Below are 18,781 nucleotides of genomic sequence, written 5' to 3' on the forward strand. Positions count from 1 at the left end.
CTTAAAATGTCTTTGTGTGTAGGTAGTTTTATACCGGATCCTTTTATTCACTGTCATCACCCAGAGGTTTGACTGACAGCATCTGACAACATTTTGAGTTGCATCCAGGCTTGGTGTTGTGGTGTTGATGATGGCGTTTTGGCCACTTTACACTATTTCTCCATTGTTTTTTAGCCAAATGGAGCTCTGTAGCGAAGGTTGTCTTTAGTCACAAGTCTGCACAGAACCTGTAGCTAATGACTAACAAAAACAGCCAAGAACATTCCACATTCAAACTCAAAGTAAAGTAAAGTTTTTGTGCCATTGTTTTTTTTAATGATTAAAGAAGAAATGCTTCAGTGGCTTAATAAACCACATAAATAAACAAAATGATTAAAAAAATTATATTTACTAGTAGAGAATATTTTGGTTTTCTTTTTGTTCAAATTTGATGTCCAAAACAATCCATCGAACCATGCTTTGGATATGTTTTAATGTCCATCCTGTTAGCTCCTCAGATGGTGATTTTTTTCCAGCAACCATCTTGTTCCTTGGCACTTTAGGCAGAGTGCTTTGTGGGTAACTCTCTCCTGGCTAATAACATGTTGGGCGGTCCGTCGGAGGGATACGTACCTCGATATGTGAAGCTGCCGAGACCACACAGTGTTTCTAAGTGGTGGTTGGGAACAGGATGGCGGCCGGTAATGGACCTGGACCTTAATCCGATCTGATGCTTTCTCTTGGTTTTGTTGAAGTATGGAGTCAAGTATTGATTTCAGACCGCTGTGTACGATCTGAGACTATCGAAGAAGAAAAGGGAGATGGCGTAAGCTTCAACACGTATACGCACATGTTAAAATAATCAGACCGTGGGACATGTGGATGTGGACATCATCATAGGTTTCGTGATTATTAAGCAGAATTTGTTATATCTGCTCTTGCACATTTGGGCGTATGTTAACAACCACTTTTCCCATCTTTTCTCCCCCCCCCCCCCCCCCCCCCCCCCCCCAGCGGCAGTGCTGAAGTACGAGAACAACGTAATGAACATCCGGCAGTTCAACTGCTCACCTCACCCTTACTGGCTGCCCAACTTCATGGACGTTTTCACCTGGTCCCTGCCCTTCGTCGGGGAGAAGGGTGAGCTCGCATGCACGCACACATTCTAAGTACGCTTTTGATGTAATAGACATCAACTGAGAACATTGAGTACAAGCAGTTTTTACCTAATGCGCCATTGAGTTGTTATGCACATTGAGTTCCCTGAGTCAGTAATTGAAAATGGGCCGACCTCAAGGAATGTAGCACGGACAGTTTATAGTTCATAAATACAATACTTACTACGCATGATTTCTGAACCAGAAACACACAAAGCGAAATCCTGCAAGTCAGCAATAAGTGCAAAGTCAGTGAAAGTTTAAAAATGGCTATAAACATGAGCAAGAGGGGTTGAGTTCTCTCACGGGCTTGAAGATTGTTCCAGTCTTTAGTTTTTAGAGCACCCCGCCGTCAGATCTGTGACACGTCTGTGTCAGTGAATCACACATCACTATGACTGACTCGCTCACTGCAGGAAGCCTATTTTGGGTGTGACCCTTCCGCACAGGGCAAATCCTAGGAATGTGTGCAAGGTCACAGATGGACACTGCTCGCTGTGTGTGTGGGTGTGTGTGTGGGGTTAGGGTGAATCTTTGGCCGTGTAACTAGCGCTGCGTGACCTGTCGTGGCTAGAAAACCTTCCCCCAGACACACTTGCCAGGTGGAAAGCATGCACAGATTTGACTGATGTTTTTCTGATTTCTTTACAGTGACTGAGATGCTTGTGAACGTATTGAGCATCTGCTCCAATGATGAGCTGACGACTGACGAGGAGCTGGACGGTAAGCACGGCAGACAAATGGCGACCTCGACACCCCCCCACCCCCCCCCCCCCCCCCACCCCCCCCACCCCCTTCAGTTTGCCCACTAGAGGGAGTTCTCTGCCAACAGGAGCACCAGACACACACTCATTCAAAACCTCATACGAATGCACAATCCTTGTGTTTTTTGCGCATACCATGGCTGCTCTGCCCTATTTTCAGAGCATTCAGTTTAAATATATAGAATTTTCACAACGTTCTTCCACATCTCACCAACAGAGAGACCGTCCAGAAACTGTTTGACACATGACACAGTCGAATCAATAAACCGTTCTGGTTTTGCCCTCGGCGGCTTGAAAATACTTCCTTTTAATATAGCGTATCCTTAGAAAGTCTGAATAGAAAAATATCAAAATTGTGGGCCTTAAAATTGTGGATATGCCTTAAATACAGTTGTTGGGGGTGTTTTGTTCTGCTAGATAACTCTGTGGTGCAAGTCCTCTTGGGTTCAAACAGCACAGTTAGTCATACAGTAATCGTACTTTTTATAATCTCAGAATAGTGGCAAGTTCTGGAAATCTGTTTGGTCACAGCTTATCTACAATGAGCTTCCCTCTGGCAGTAAGGGGTGGGGCAGGCAAACAGGAAATGATCTTACCAGTCCTTCCTCCACCTCCCTCTCTCTCTCTTTGTGTTTACTGATGCACACAGTATGACTCTGTAAACAGCACCCAGGGGTGCGGCGTATTAGACTGTTGAAAACACAAATGCTGCCTGTTCCTTCAGCTGATTTGAAATAAAACTCGTATGATCAAAGCTCACGAATAATCAGGGAGTATAAATAGGTAGCATATGAAAAAGTTCAACTAAAATTGATATTAATATTTGCACACAGCGTGGTGCCGCCACGCCAGAAAAAGAAAACAACGGATCAGCATCACATTAGAACATGAAAAGTTAGTTTTTCACGTAACTTTTCACATTATAAGGTGATACTGATCCATTTTTCTTTTTCTGGCATGGCAGCAATACGCTCCCGTGGATTTGGACTGCGGCACAACTCGCACTACGCGGTCCCTCAAATAATTAGCCATCCTTGAACGTCTAATCAAATCCCACCAACTCCTTCACTCGGAGCTTTCGGTTGATCCACTTTGTTTTCGTCTTTCCTTGCCCTCACTTTCACCTTTCTGTTTCGTCTTTTCACTCATTTCTTTTTCAGATCTCTCGTATATTTTCACTAGGTTAACATGGGTCGTTCTTTCCTTTGTCTTTTCACTCATGATCTTGTTTTCTGTGCCAGTATAATCCTTTCGTTGCACTGCTCTATATCTACTTTTGTTTCCAGTTGCCTTCATGTTAATATTTCAAACCTCACTACTTTTTCATTCTCCTCTTTTCTCTGTCTCATGCTGTGATGTTGTCACTACTTTGGTTTACCTCATCTAATCTCTCTTTTCTATGTTTTCCAGAGTTTTTGTGTTCAAGGCAACGCTTTACTTTACACTTGTTGTGCTTTCTTGCCTCTTTATCTCGCCCTCTCCACCACCTCATCTTTCATTCTACGGCCATCCACTGATCTCTCTGTCCTTTCTCTTGTCTTCTCTTCTGGGGGTGTTTCATGAGAAGGACAGCTAATATATCCCCCCAAAAAAGGTACAAACATTAGCCGTAGCGGTGTGTGCAGAGGTAGATAGATAGACTTTTGTCCAGTGCTTGCTCTCTGCGTTTTTAGAAGTCTGTCAACTAACAGCACTGTTTCAAACACCTACTAACTCTACTACAGAGTCTTTCTATTGATCTCTCTTTAATTGTTTACCACAAAGACGTGTCAGTAATGTTACAGTTACATGCTCCTGCTTCAGGTAAAGCCAAATGTGACACATAAGAACAAAAAAAACAAAACATTTACAGGAAGTAGTATATTTGCTTTTCACATTGACTTAAGCAGTGTTACTCCAGGGGATCAATCCTGTGGGGAAACATATTTCAAAGTAATGATGGCTTATCTAACAGTGGAAGAAATTAAGAGTCTTAAACGAGACATCAGACAGGCAGCTCTTTCTCCAGCCTTTCACCACACATCAGCTTCATTTCCATCCTTCATACTTCATGCATTTTCCAAGCTGGCTCCCTGGGGCCTTGAAACTGTTATTCTGTAAAAGAGGTCTCTTTGAACAAAGTTTTGTTTTCCAGTCCAGGAAAATTCCTGTTTGAGTCTCCGCAACCAAAACACAGCACAGGAAAATTCATATAGAGTGTGCTCATCTATAGTGCTGATAAGACATGTTTGGACAAGGACCAGGCCATGTACAGATAATTTAACAATGTTCAGTGGTACCAAGTACTACCTGACCCAAAATAGTGTGTCGGAGTTAAAGGGACTGAACACCACTAATGGTACAATACAGACAGGCAGCATGAGTGCACTGAATGCTGAGAATTACTCAGTTGTTGTGATGTGTGGGTGGATCTAAACTATTTAGTATAAGCTGAACTTCAGTAACCTCACCATGTTTCCGTCGTGTCCATCTGATGCACTTCTGGATCAAATTAATAGTCCCAAATACTCGCTCCATCCTACCGCATTTACTAAACGTTATGGGACACACAGAACCACAGACAAGGAAGTCTGTGTTACACTTCCACAGGACATGATTTAGTATGCATGAGTCACAGCTTGTGTGACTGTGTCTGACCTCTGACCCCTCCAGGTGCCACAGCTTCTGCCCGTAAAGAGGTCATCCGCAACAAGATTCGTGCCATTGGCAAGATGGCCAGGGTATTTTCTGTGCTCAGGTATGCCAACATTAAAATACTCCCTTGTGTCCTGTATGTTCTACCATTGTAGTTGCAGTTCCCCTCAGCTCTACAGATGGTTTTAGCATCTTGCAGCTCATTGTTTTGGTTTTTCAGCCCCAACTTTACTGAATAGTTTCAGTCTCAATGCTCTCAGGCTCTGATAATCCCCCTTCAAACAACAGACAGGCTAATTTAGCAACTAGCTGGTGAACATGGTGGAGCCTTTTACAGAGCCACGTATTTCCCTCAGGAGTTGGTGGAGACCAAAAGAGAGCAAAAAGGAGAGTGAATATTGGACATTCCTTCAATGGCTGGAAACCCGACTTTAAATGAATGTCAATGCAACATGTCTGCTGTATGTGTAGAAAAAAATGTTGTGGTTTGAGCTTGTTCCACTGCCCCCAAGTGGCAAAAAAAATCAAGATATTTATTGTTTTATTGAGTCGATATTACAGTAGATTAACCCAAACTTTTGTTATTTTACATATAAAAAATGATGCAAAAAAATATCCTACGGGAAGTAATACGTACTGGAGTAAATAATGTGTGCATTTCTGTGATGACATTGCAGAGAGGAGAGTGAGAGCGTGCTGACGCTGAAGGGACTGACCCCAACAGGCATGCTACCAAGCGGAGTGTTGTCCGGTGGCAAAGAAAAGCTGCAGAATGGTAAGACTGTCACCAAGTACCCCGAGACCCCCAGCTTCGGCCCCCAGAACGGATTCTCTCTCGCACATAAATTCCCCTTACGCAGCAATGGCCTGAATAAAGTGCTAGCTCAGAGTTTAGGGAATGCTGTATATATAGACTCCCCCCCCCCCCCCCCCCCCCCCCCCCTCAGTGAAGGGCCAGGATTTTAAAATTGCTGCCTCGAAGTAAAAGAAGTTAAATGTTTCTGGCAGCTTCACTCGGTAGTATCCTTTCTATACTGCATGTTTTAGTTAAATACTTCTAAGCGATAACGGCTGCTCTATGAAGCTTTCTTTTAACGTCAGTGTAGTTCAGTGAAGTATTTTTTTCCTGGATAAATGACGATAGCATATCAAGTTACATTTCCTGTCGCTAGTCTCCTCTTCAGTGCCACATACATTCAGCAGATTTTCTTTGTCCCTTTTGTCTTCTCTAGTGTGTCTCGCAGTAATACCCTGTCTCCCCGTCTCTTTCTATATTCCACTGGTTTTATCTCAAATATCACCTGTATCTTTTTCTTTCTCCTTTCTTTCTAGAAACCGCAGGTATAATCGGTTGTGCAAGTATTCTGTTGTGTTGTTTTTCTTTTCGTTTTTTTATTTATTTTGTGAGACAAGTTTAGCGTTCAGTCCACCCTCTTATGTTGAATTCCAAACACTCCCTAAATGAGTTTGACAAGCTGCTGCAGCAAGGAAGTAAAGGCTTTCTGGAAACGCCTTTACAAACACTTCAAATTTACTTGGAACTCCTGACAGAAATGGTCACTTTATTGTCCAAATTTGAGTGCTAGTCGTGGATCTCAGCAGGGCTCCGTCGGGATAGACGCGGGACTCTCTGTGATCCAAAGGATGAATTGGAATTGACACAAGCGACTGTGAATGAAAGGGGGATAACCGCTGTCTGCCTTTCCTTTACAAAAAACGAAGCAGAAATCCAGACAACTTCCCTCTCCTCTCACAGGTTCTCACACATCAGCTAGCTCTACAGCAGGGTGTACACTAGAAAAACAAGTCTGTTAAGTTTGTTTTATCGCTTTTGAATTCTACTTTTCATTTCTAACATGAAAGAATGTGTCTTTTTTTTATTTCTAAAGTTCCATAGTTTCGCTTTAAAGGACATTAGCACTCAGATTAAGCTTTAACATTTTGGAAGATGCACGTAGCAGATAGACTGATGGGGAATTCTTGGCTGCAAACAGCAGAAGAAGTTCTTGTTGTTTCTTCAAATCATGGAACAGAAAGTACACGGGGGGGCATAGATTCTGAGCCGGGCCCGCTTCGAATTGCATTGTGACCTCCTGTGGGAGGAGAAGTGATCAAATTGAAATAACATCCGGACAAAGTTGGCAATCCTGCATATCCCAATTAGGGAGGATACTCTCTTCTACGGATGTCGATTTAAGTCACAAACAAAGCTCTAAATTCATAGTAATGGAACATTTGCAAATGTGTACACAGACAGCGTGTCTCTAATAAATAGATGGCTTTTAACCCAACATTAACTGTTTTTTTAGAGTTTCATCAGAACTTTGAAACCACTAAACACACTCGCATCTCTAGAGATTGTGTTTCTGCTGATGACCTGTTTAACAGTGGTGGTCCTGGAAGTTTGAGAGTATTTGTATTTAAGCCAATTGTGAAGCAGCTGACACTAAAGAGAACCCCAGTGAAGGTAGAGTGATGTTCAGAGATTCCTGTTGCAACATTGGTAGAATCACATTGCTCCCCTCCTTTTTAAGCAGACGCCAGTGTGCTTCTACTGTAATGTTGACTCCATCAGCCATTCCGTTGACACTTTGTGGCCTCTCACGCCTTTTTGTAATCTCATCCTCATGGTAGTCTGTCCCGTAGTCGTCAGTACTGTATAGCCGTTACGTTACTTTCACCTTCTGCCTCATCCCTGTCTTTGTGTGAAGCTGATTTACAACGTTGTACTGTATGTAAACTTATAATCTCAAGGACGACCGTAAGAAATTGGTAAGTGGTTAAAACGCCAAAAGGTTTTCTCTCCCCTTCCCCGCCCCCTCGCACCTCACAACAGTAAGCCAGCATTTTTGATATTTCATATCAAAAGATGCTAATCCCGCAGTTCCAGATGCTGCTTCATGTTGCGCACAACACAACAAGTAACGCTGCCTCCATGTGTCAACAGCGCTTCGATTTCACCTTGACGACTAAGCCACAGCCATGAAACCCACAGTCACACATGCACTTAAAACCTTGTTCTTGTTTTCCATTCGTCCTATTTCAACACTCCTTTCACAATGTATGGCCTGATTTGCGTAATGGTTAAGAACTAATCTATTTCCAGCTTTAATCTGTTGTATTTGCTATCAGTGTTCGTCCCTGCCGTATTCATTTTTCTTTTTCTTATCACCGCATTGATTCGTTTGTCCGACTTTTTCAAAGTACCTCAAAGACCTCAAATCCTCTCCATGGGGTCACATGTGTCACCTTCCCTTTTACAGATCTGGAACTCATCTTAAAGCTAAGGCTCATCCCTCTTCCTCTCTCCTTTCTGCTAACATCCATGTGTCCTTTTTGTCATAAAAAAAAAATGTGGAGATGACGTTAACCTTTTGTTGTCGGCATTGGCTGTCTTTGCTGCTCATTGACTTGTACCTAGGACGAAATGAACTCCTCTGCTCACTTCTCTCATTCGTTTTGCAACCCCCCTCTTCTTCTCTTCAGCTACTATTGAAGCTATTGAGGCTGACGAAGGTAAATGGGTCTGGCTGCCCTCTTCTGTTGCTTTTCATGGCAATAGACAGGGGGCTCCGCTGGGTTTTCATTCATCTCGCTGGTGCTTGAATAGAGTGTGTTGGGTGTTTGGGCTAACAAAATGTGGCATAGTATTAACAGAGAAAAAGAAGTAAGTCATCCAGGAAATCCTGTGGTCACACAATGTTTTAAAGGGGAATGGATTTCATAGCGCGGATTTCAAAGTCACACTGATTTTGAGTGAGTGCAAAGCAAGTGCTAAGTAAGTTCTAAATCTTTGCTAGTCCACGCAACATGCTATAATACCATTATAGCAATACTTTGCTTTTCATTTCAAAAGTTAAAATATCTGTTTATGTAATCTTTCATTGAAGATTATCAGACCATCCAGGTTCAGGATAGAGGTTGCATTTTTGAGGAAATGCACATTCACACTCACATAATGTGGGAGGTGTAAATAAATGGGCATCATCGGGTCCTCTGGCATTTCTAAGGAGCTTTCACCAGATACCAGAGGCACCGGCTGCCTACCATACTGTATCCAGTAGAGCTAGAGCACCAGCCTATCTATAACTCACTCGGTGCTTTGTAGATCTTTTTAAACTATGTTATTAAGAGTCCTGTGCAAGGTTGCGTTTGCTTTCCAATCTAAAGCTGTTAAAGTTCTGGAGACCCTTAAACAAACAAGTATTTCATTTAAATCACTCAACGTGGTAGTAGTACCGTGCTAGATAGTGTACCACCTGCTCTGCCCTCACGCAATACAGTTAAATCTTGCTATGAAAGCTTATAATATTATTTCCCCTTTGAAACGACTGAAGCAGTTGTGCATTGTCGTTGCTGTTGTATTAATATAATAATACCGCAGTTTTCTTTCGAGCTCAATCTGATTTAATAGAGTTAAAAACGCTCCACAGGGGGCTTTGAAATCCAAATTGGATTCTCCCGAAAATCATTTTTATTTACATCGCCTCTGGCGCAAGAACAACCTCAACTGCGGGCTAAATAGTAGTTTTCCAGCTGCTATTTACGTTGGAGTTGTCCGGTTCTTCCTCTTTAGCCCCACAGAGGACAGTCCGTTGTAGTGTAGCACTTCTCTGCTTCTCTCTCCATGTGGATCCTCTGTGGCCCTGCTGTGTCGTGTTCTTTCCTGTGAGCTGCTAATAACCTGTGTCTGACCTGTGCTATGCAGCAACACAACTACGCTACCCATCATGCCCCGCTCCACGCTCCCCAATTTGTTGTCTAAAATGATGCCCCCTTCCCTTCCTCATTCTGACAAAGGGTCTTTGCAATTATACCCATTATTACTATTAAGACCCCCCCCCCCCCCCGGCCTTTATGAGAGGTGGAAGTAACACTTTTTGGCATTAATATGAGCTGAAATGAAACTTGATCAAGCTGAATAGTGGAGTAATAATCCCATTACAAACCAATGAATTGAATAAAACTATTTTGAGTTGACAAATGTCATGCCGTTGTGTCATTAAGCATCTGTATCAGACTGGGTTTATTCAATGCAGTGGTACTTTTATTAACCAGCTGTTATTTTTTTCCATTATTCAGTTCAATTGAGTCTTGTTTTTGATTTAACTCCAGTCTAAATGCTATCCCCTCCTAACCTCCAGTGAACCCTTAAATTGCTGCATGCTCCAAGCAGACTTAACAAGTCGTTAGCACCCCGAGTACCTCTGTAGTGTCTTTGTACGTGAGCTCAGTCTCCACGTGGTTCTATTTTTGTGGAAGTGAATGTCTCAGTGGGCTCCACTCTAGTGTGTTTTTTCTTTATTATTTCCCTCCCCTCGTTCTTTTTCTTTTCTCTCTGTTCGATCATTCTCCTTCTTCCCTTTTTTTGTCGGTTTTTTTAATCTGTGACGTGACGGGGCAATCTGGATGTTTGGGGTCCTCAGGTGTTCTGGAATGTGCCCAATTATATATGCCATATTTTATCAATGTTTAAGATTTACAAAATGGCATGTACAAGATGGTCATTAGATGGTCCGGTACTGTCGGAGTCTTTTCACAGATACTGATTGTAGCATGGATTGATGGCACAGTGAAAACCTGTTGACCCTGACTCCAGGAGTGCCCTCTATAGATCTAGAAGGATTGTTTAATCCTTTTGTCTGTGCAGTTATATCATTTTTCAAACTCTGATAAATGGTGTTAATGTGTTGTCATTTCATGAAAATGAGTTATACCCTTTGAATATGAATTGTTCTGTTATTAAACTACTAAACACTCTAAATGATGAATAAGTAAATATGCGCTGTGGTTCATAAACAACATAATGCAACAACTATATCACCGGTTGGAGGTTTACTTCAGCCTTATGAATAGATTTGTGTTGCATCACACATATAGGACGATATATAGCATATAGGAATAGGTGTACATTTTGGGAAAATGTGCTTATTCACTTCTTTGCATAAAGTTAGATGAGAGGATCAAAGCTCTCTCATATTTAATATAATGCTACAGTCAGCAGCCGGTTAGCTTAGCGCCACTAACTTCCAGCAAAGTGTTATAAATACTTTTTACTGCATCCTGCCATATTTAATTCCTCATAATGTCACCATTTTTTGTGGTACTTAGTTTTTCTTATTGGTATTAGAGCTTCAGAGGCCCTTTGTGTTACCTTCAGACAGAGCCAGCCGTGTTCCCCTTTTTTAATATGCAGAAAGAAAGAAGGCAAATAAGCATGTTTTCCAGAATGACAGACTATTCCTTTAAAGTAGGACCTTAAGGATCAACATGATGCAGGTATCATTAGTGTCAACAAGCCCTTCAGTTACTCATTTTTCATGGTTGACTGGCACTTATTAGCCAACAGCTCCTCAGATGCCGTCTGTATGTTGTCGTTTTCTCAGTTCAACAAGTTTTTTCTGTTACAACAATTCCAACCAAAGATAAGCCAAATCTGGTGATGTGTGAGTGAATGTGAGCAAGTGAGAGTCTCTTCATTCTCCATTCTCTTCATCATGTAATCCCTCCCCTCTAAAATCGCTCCTGATCTCCCCCCCCTCTTCTCCTTTTTTCTTGCATCCCCAACAGCCATCAAGGGCTTCTCGCCCCAGCACAAGATCACCAGCTTCGCGGAGGCGAAGGGTCTGGACCGCATCAACGAGAGGATGCCGCCGCGGCGAGACGCCTTGCCCTCCGACGCCAGCCTCAACTCCCTCAACAAGGCCCTGTCCTCGGAGACCAACGGCACGGACGCCAAAGGAAGCACCAGCAGCGGAGGCAACATCCAGTGAAGGCCGTCCGACGGGGCTGCCCTGTCATCACGGCCCGCCACCGCAGAAAAGGGTGAAGGGTGAAGGTGTAGAAAGGATGGGGGGAGTGTTGGGAGTGTGGAGGGGGGGAGGCATCTATGGCTCAAGCTGGGGGGGGGACACATCTCACTTTCTAGTCTTTGGATATGCCTTCAAAATATTAGTTCATAGTCAAATCTGCTAAGTTATTGCTGAATCACATTTCTGAACGGTCGGGCCTCTGTTGTGCTTGATTCTCCGCCGCAGTATGTCAGAGAGGAGGAGAAAGGGAGGGATAGAGAGATCTTAAAGGTGATTCTATTTTCTTTTATTTCTTGAAAGACCCTCGCTCATTTACACCGAAAATGGAAAGTCGTGTAACTTCTTACTAACTATTGTACGTTTACAAAAATACAGCACTAAAAAGGACAGGACATGAGATAATGTTTTTAACATATAAGGGTGTACAAACTAAATAAGGACTATTTATTGATAACTTTTTTTTGCTACTCTTATAAAATAGCTCTGAATTTAATTAGGCAGTCTTAAAAAGAATGTTGCAATGTTGTCGAAATGCCAAATAATGGAACGTTTTATGGTTTTGTACATATTATGCTTACCTCAGGTTCTTTTGGTGTGTGCTCTGACCTGATTTTTCTGTATAATGGCTAAATAACTCTGTAATGAATACCTATTTTCTTGAGTTTCATAACTGGAATTTACATTTACCTATCTATCATTTGCAAATATGTTTATTTTTTGTCTCTTTTTGGAAGGGGTTGGGGGGTAGATTTATTGTGGCTTGCTGGAATTGAGTGTTAATTTTTCTCTTTTTAAGTATTGCGAACAAAGTAAAAATAGAGAACCTATATTGTGTAAAAAAAAAGAATACAATAAACTTAAAGTGTCTGCCTATGCATGTTTTATAAAAATCAAACAAAGGAAATAGAAAATCTGAATACCTTGGCTGCGGAGGCCTGTTTTGAAATATACTGCGCTTTAGTGAACATATACTGGAAACGTATATACCTGCATACTTTCAATTAACACCATGATGCTCTATGCCTTCAACTTCTTTTGTAATTGAAGCATTTAAGATGGATGAGAAATCATATTTTTAACCTGCGCTTGTAAGTGCACACAGTCCAATTAAGCATGTTTGACAATTCTTGTGAGGTGTGTGGTTACATGTGTAACTCAAAAATGCATGATTAGCTGTTTGTGTCATATAACAGGTAAATCGGTTTTGTTCTGTTTTGTAAATGTGCCACAGAAAGTGTAATTTGATTATTATTATTATTACTATTATTATTATTTGGAACTCTGCTTTGTATATCAGTTACAGGTTTGATACTGCTCAATACTTTAAGATGAAACAAAAAAAAATAACTTTGATCTTTTTTAAGAACTGCTTAAGTGCCCAAGTAATTCACTACACGACATGAAGCCTTGCTTTTGTAATTTAACTTCAAAACTGTTGGCAGATGAGGCATGCACTTGCAACTATGAAAAGTATTTTATATAACTGTTCAATAAAAATGTGCATGAATTTCAACTTGAAACAAACCCGCTTCTCGTGTGTGTGTGTGTGTGTGTGTGTGTGTGTGTGTGTGTGTGTGTGTGTGTGTGTGTGTGTGTGTGTGTGTGTGTGTGTGTGTGTGTGTGTGTGTGTGTGTGTGTGTGTGTGTGTGTGTGTGTGTGAGACTCCGACTGTCAGTTCTCCGCCAATGGATATGCAACCGTGTAAAATAAAAAAAAAATACAGAAGACACATAGTCCTGCGGGCGTTTTTTGCATCACAAGTGAATGAAGCTGGATGCGATGGTTTGTGTTTTCCAACGAGATTACGGGAAACGCAAACGCCATCACCCGTAATTCAAACCTGCAAGGAAAACACACACCACACATGCTCTACTCCACATTGAGCTATCGTCTTATCGTCTTAACACTGCTGCAAATTGAGTCTCTGGAAAATAGTGTTTGAGGTTTTTGCTCTGCTGGTTCCGGTTATTTTTGAGAGTTTGGCATTGCCTGGCCTGTAGATCCGCGTTTCCTCCTCGTCAACCTCAGTGACTTCTTTGATTAAACTACGAAGACGAAGCCAAGATTGCTCGAGAGTACCTGTGTACACAGGAAACAGAGATCTGCAGGCTTCCTCCTTCACACAAAGATAAAATGTGGCAACAGCCATTTTCTTATTTCAGGGCAGCTCTGCCTCATAGAAATGGTATGTTAGAAATTAAACCTCCAATCTTCAGGCACATGAGAATACTTAATGATCAATCAAGCTACCAGAAAAATCCAACCTATTTTTCTTGACGCAGTTGTCTAAATATATAACATACTCCAACGTAAACTAAGCCAAGCAGCCTACATATTGTTTGTCCTTGGTTCCCGAAGTGTCTCTCTTTGGTCTCTTCAGCTGAAATCAAACACAATGCTCAATTGAAGGGAAGTAAACTCTGGCATCCTGTTTTTTTCGGGAGGGCCAAAACAGGAGCTAGAGTTTGTGGCCTTCAGGGGCACAATCTGAAAACCAACAAGACAGAGAAGTTGTCAAAGGGGAAATGATGGTAACATAAGATTGGTAGTGGACGGAGTCTAACTATCCACTCATCTCACCAGTAGAAACTAGATTTTTCCTTATGGTCAGTGCAATGGTCTTTATCGTGACCCATCTGAGGTCATCGCCATGATTCTGGAGGCACTGTTACATAAACAATGAAGAATGGTAAAGACGTCACGGCTGGTATTTGAGCAGCTCCCCAGGGCTGTCCAGACTTGCCTCTTTGTCATGCGTTTCAATCATTAGTCATCAAAAACAAACTGCCACTTTATAGTAGTTGTATTTGTTTGTGTCTGTATTTGTTTGAATCTGAAATGTTCGACAGTGTGTGTACTAGTGGTCCCAAAGTCCTTTGTTTTTCTTCTCATATATATAATTATTATATACAGTAACTACTCACGTACAGTTCATGGATACCACGTTGTTTATTTCACACTTGGTTGACATTCTGTACCTGAGTGATCGCAAATAAAAGTGTTTTTGCACCAGTAAGTCCCAGTGTCCTCCCAACTGGTCAAGTGGTGTCAATGCAGTGGAAATAAATAAAGTGATGGGAGTTGGCGATGCATTCAAACACATTACTTAAAACTGAGACTCCTGTTGAACGGACATAGGTCTGCACCCACTGACGGCCTTGTTCTGGTCTCCACAACCACCCACTTTTACGTCAGGAAGGGAAGTCACTGTATTTCCTCCCCTTCTCTATCTAAAGGAAGTGCCAAAATAAGTATCGCCAGCAGAGCGCCCGAGCACCTTTCCCACTGTCCACTGAGCTGGTGTCCGAGGAAGAAGTCAGAGGAGTTTACGGCCGCAGAATCACCATGAAGACCACCAGTGTTCTTGTCCTCTTCCTGCTAGCGTCCGTCCATGTCTTCACACCAGGTAAGGGAACCAATCAGACTGCTTTTTGCTGATATACATGCAATGGATCTCTCAGAATCAGGGTTTGAGGGGCCCTTAAAAATCTTCAGCTCTCTTTAACCAAGATGAGTTAGTTTCAGGCTCGTTTCTGTGCATTGTGGATGATAAAGAGTGGGTCTTCTTTGCTCATGTGTGTTACAAATTTAAATTTGTGTCAAAACATTTCCATAGTCAGGGTTTTCTATCAAGTTGATTGGCCCCATTGTGAGAAATTAAGAACATGTATTCTGTTGCGTTGTGCAGCCGTAGTTGTTCTGATGGATAATGTTTTACTCATGTTTTATCGTGATGTCATTTTGTTTTGGTACGTGCAAAGATAAAGATCACAGTGTTGTTCAAAAGACACTCACACTTTGAACGGTACCTCAGAGACATCCACTCAAAGAGCGTATTTCCGTTAATTGAGGCAAAGATAAGCTGTGTGTGTGTGTGTGTGTGTGTGTGTGTGTGTGTGTGTGTGTGTGTCTGTGTGTGTGGGTGGGTGTGTGGGTGGGTGTGTGCGTGCCTTTTGGTTGTCCTTGGTAATAAGAAAAAAATAAGTAGTTCGTTATTTGGCATATTTAGTCAAAGTGAAGGTAGAATATATTTTTATATGAGCTTAAAATACCAAGCAAAAATCAAAACCTCAGGAATGAAAAAAAAGTGCCAAATGAGTGGCTCTTGGTAGAAGGAAAGAAAAATAAAAAAGGGTGGCTCTCGATTTGTTTGTTTTCCTTGTGCGGAGCCCAAAGGACTTGTGTCTGTTCTGCGCTGTGCAGATAGGTGATCTCACAGCAGATAGCCAGTGGGAAGCAAACTGCCCCCTCTCTCACAGATGCAACAGATCTTTGTCCTGAGACCAAAATGTCCCAACTGGCCACCAATCTACTTCCAGCGTCTAAGAGTAAACATCTGGAGGAAACACCCTCGGCCTGGCTACTGCTCACCCGGCAGAGGCATTACTCAACCTTGTGAGCTTTTCTTTCCACGGCGCATAAAGAAAAGGAACAACGATTTCTGACCTTTCAACACTGACTTGAAATTGACTTGCTGATAAAAACATACGACTTAACGCTGACTTGCCCCAAAGGACAACAGACATGACTTGAGGCTTTACTTAAAGAATGTAAGACTTTTATTACATGTACTTGAGAGACTTGAGTTGACTTGAACATATCTCAAATGACTTATAGGACTCGTTACTGACTTGAGATTTGCTTCAAGGACTTGACTTGTGACTTGTTCCAAAATACTTGAGGCTTGGCTTGAAGACTTGTCTCGAATGATTTGTGGTACTTGTGACTTCACTCAAGATCTGCACCAAAAATACCGGAGACCTGACATGGAATTGGTCTTGAATGACTTAAAGGAATTGTGACTTGATCTGGCATATTAAGGACTTGGTCTTAACTTGTCTGCAATGACTCAGGACTCCAGATTTAAAAATTGAGACTTTATTTAACACGCAATCCAAAATATGCCTACTTGAGGTTTGATGTGGATTTGTCTCAAAATGTATTAAAGTACTTGAGACCTGACTGGAGGGTTCTCTACGTGAAACCAGTCTTGATTTGGATGACTCAAAGGACTTCAAATTAGCTTGGACAAAACACTGGAATAAAAGTGAGGTTTAAGGACTTTCGACTTGACTTTCGACCCGCTCCAAAATACTTGAGACTTGACTCGGACTTGTGCACAAAGTCTGAGAAAACAGCTTTGGCAAGAAGAGCGGCTTTTCCCGATGAGACTCATGAACCCAGACAGAGCAGCATGTCTGGTGAGAAATATGTTGAATGAAATCCTAACTGAAGACGATGAAGACAGGATGCTTGGTCTGCTAAGGTCAGGGGACAACAATAGTGTGTCTGTGACAGGATGCAGCTTCACACTGCTGAAGCGCTTCAAGCAGAGGATATCCACCTCAACACGCCGCGACCTCCACCACTATCTTGACTTCTCATCCCTAGTTTGACACTTCGAGCCGGGGGCATGCCTTTGTCTCGGATGCTGGGCTTTAAAGCCGTGCCAAACAGGAACGATGCGAATACTGAGAACCTAAAATAGAGAATCTGTCTGAGAAAATGTTTTACACAGACAAACTGTGTCTGGTGTCTTTGTAATGGAGGCATTCTGCATTCCTTGATAGCACATTAGTTTAGAATATTGCGCTCTGACTTCAGACAGTGACGATATAAAGCAGAAGAGCCAGCATGGTGGTTTACTGATTACTGGACAAAGATTTCATCTGATTTTCATCTGTTCAAGTGGTTGTGTTTCTGCTTTACAGTTTCATCAGATGAATCAGTGACTGGTGACATGAAGCAACAACAACCAGCAACAGCATCACCAGAAAAAAAGACACCAAGTAAGTATAGCATTAATGCAATAGTTACATTTGGGAAATACATTTATTTGCTCTCTGGTGGAGAGCAAGATGACAAGATCAATAGCACTCTCATAAGCAAGTGTGAGGCTGCAGTCAGCAGCTAAGCACAACGACTGGAAACAAGGGGAGCAGCTGGCTTGGCTACAGACGTTAAGAAACCATTTCTATGTCAATTTATCGTGTTTTTGTACACATCTACAGCACTGACAACACCAGCAAAAGCCCCAATTGCAGGGACACCAACAGCAGCACCAAAAGCAGCAGGAACAGCAGCAGCAGCATCAGCAGCAGCACCAACAGCAGCAGCAGCATCAGCAGCACCACCAACAGCACCAACAGCAGCAGCAGCACCAGCAGCAACCCCAGAGGCAGCGCCAGCAACACCACCCCGTGTATCTCCCACTGCTCCTCGTGTTGCCACCAGCAAAACTCCTGACAACAGTGAGACTGAAGATAGATACGATGCTCCTTGTAGACCTGTTTGGCCGTGTTCCTGAAAAAAAACGTCTTTAATTTCCCTTTTATTTCTAGGAAAAACTGAGGCGGCAACCCCAGAACCTAAGAAGGCTGCAGATTCAACCATCCCAGCATCTGTGGACCGCAAGACTGTGATGGCTACAACTCACGTTGTTGCCCAGACAGACAATAAAAGTTAGTTTCTTTGAATGTATTGGTTTGGGGATGATACACAGCCTTCACCTACCAAATGTCACTCAAAAAGATACTACCAACCAGGAAGAGACTGAAAATGACTACGAACACACACACAAAGATGCAGAACAGCTGCAAAGAGACTCAACAACTTTGAAAAGGGGCAGAATAATTAAATGAACTGAACCTTAAGTTGGCCTGATGGTGGTGCTTTGTTGCACCACTGGGTCCACGTTTGGGAAATCTGTTCATCCAACATCTGTTAGATATAAGGATTGCGACTTATATATCCTGAGAAGAGATAGAATAATACATATTATAAGTCATATAGTAATGTCCAAAATTACAAAAGAAATAACTAATGAATGAGATTTATTGTATTTACATGAGATTTATTTTCCTTTTGTCTTAGCTTCGATAAACGGCAGTTTGCAACCAAGATCTCTTAACCCAGGAAACGACTCTGAGGTCGGGACAACTGAGACTGGAGATAAGAAGAGATTTGGTACAAGTGGTGCATCATCAGTTTCTTTTAATCATACAAGAAATGTAAATAGTCCAAGTTTGACTAAAATATCTTTATTTTCTGCAGGTACAACTACTCCTGCCTCAGGTACTGTATATCATTTTTTACATGCGTTGCCATGTATAGAACAAGCACTTCTCTTTATTCTTCTTATATTCTTTATATTTCTTTATTTACATTTATAAATAAAAATGTAATGGCAACATAATATGACGTACATATTCTCTTCAGCTAATACACTGTCTGTGAGGTGGATACTTTCAGTCAAACAGCTTCATATTTCCATGAAAATGTACATTTAAAGTGTGGTTTAAATATGAATTAAATATCTGTGTGGATAGTTGTTGGATAGTAAAGATAGTAATCAGTAGATGTTCATGTCTTATGTTTATTCTAGTAAATAATTCATTAACCGTAGCAGCACACCAAACCAGTGGACCTCGAGGGA

General features: G+C 41.9%; 1 protein-coding gene across 3 annotated transcripts in view; it reads left to right on the forward strand.

The window, feature by feature from the left end:
• The window catches only part of LOC137874643 (protein phosphatase 3 catalytic subunit alpha), a 62,383-nt gene extending 49,513 nt beyond the window's left edge, over positions 1–12,870 (forward strand). The window contains exons 9-14 of one of the 3 annotated variants that reach the window (XR_011103324.1): positions 994–1,119; positions 1,788–1,859; positions 4,553–4,637; positions 5,212–5,309; positions 5,867–8,050; positions 11,105–11,173. Coding sequence is in view for 2 of the 3 variants with exons in the window: in XM_068713497.1 (XP_068569598.1) it covers positions 994–1,119; positions 1,788–1,859; positions 4,553–4,637; positions 5,212–5,309; positions 8,021–8,050; positions 11,105–11,307 (614 nt within the window). In the remaining variant the exon portion in view is untranslated. Of the gene's footprint in view, positions 1–993; positions 1,120–1,787; positions 1,860–4,552; positions 4,638–5,211; positions 5,310–5,866; positions 8,051–11,104 lie in introns of all 3 variants that reach the window. The other 2 variants (XM_068713497.1, XM_068713499.1) reach the window with 2 other exon arrangements.
• Positions 12,871–18,781: the final 5,911 nt, after the last annotated feature.

Source organism: Cebidichthys violaceus, unplaced genomic scaffold (genome assembly GCF_023349555.1).
Source record: "Cebidichthys violaceus isolate CVI_PGR_0920_01 unplaced genomic scaffold, fCebVio1.0.p SCAF_19, whole genome shotgun sequence".
Classification (NCBI taxonomy): Eukaryota; Metazoa; Chordata; class Actinopteri; order Perciformes; family Stichaeidae; genus Cebidichthys; species Cebidichthys violaceus.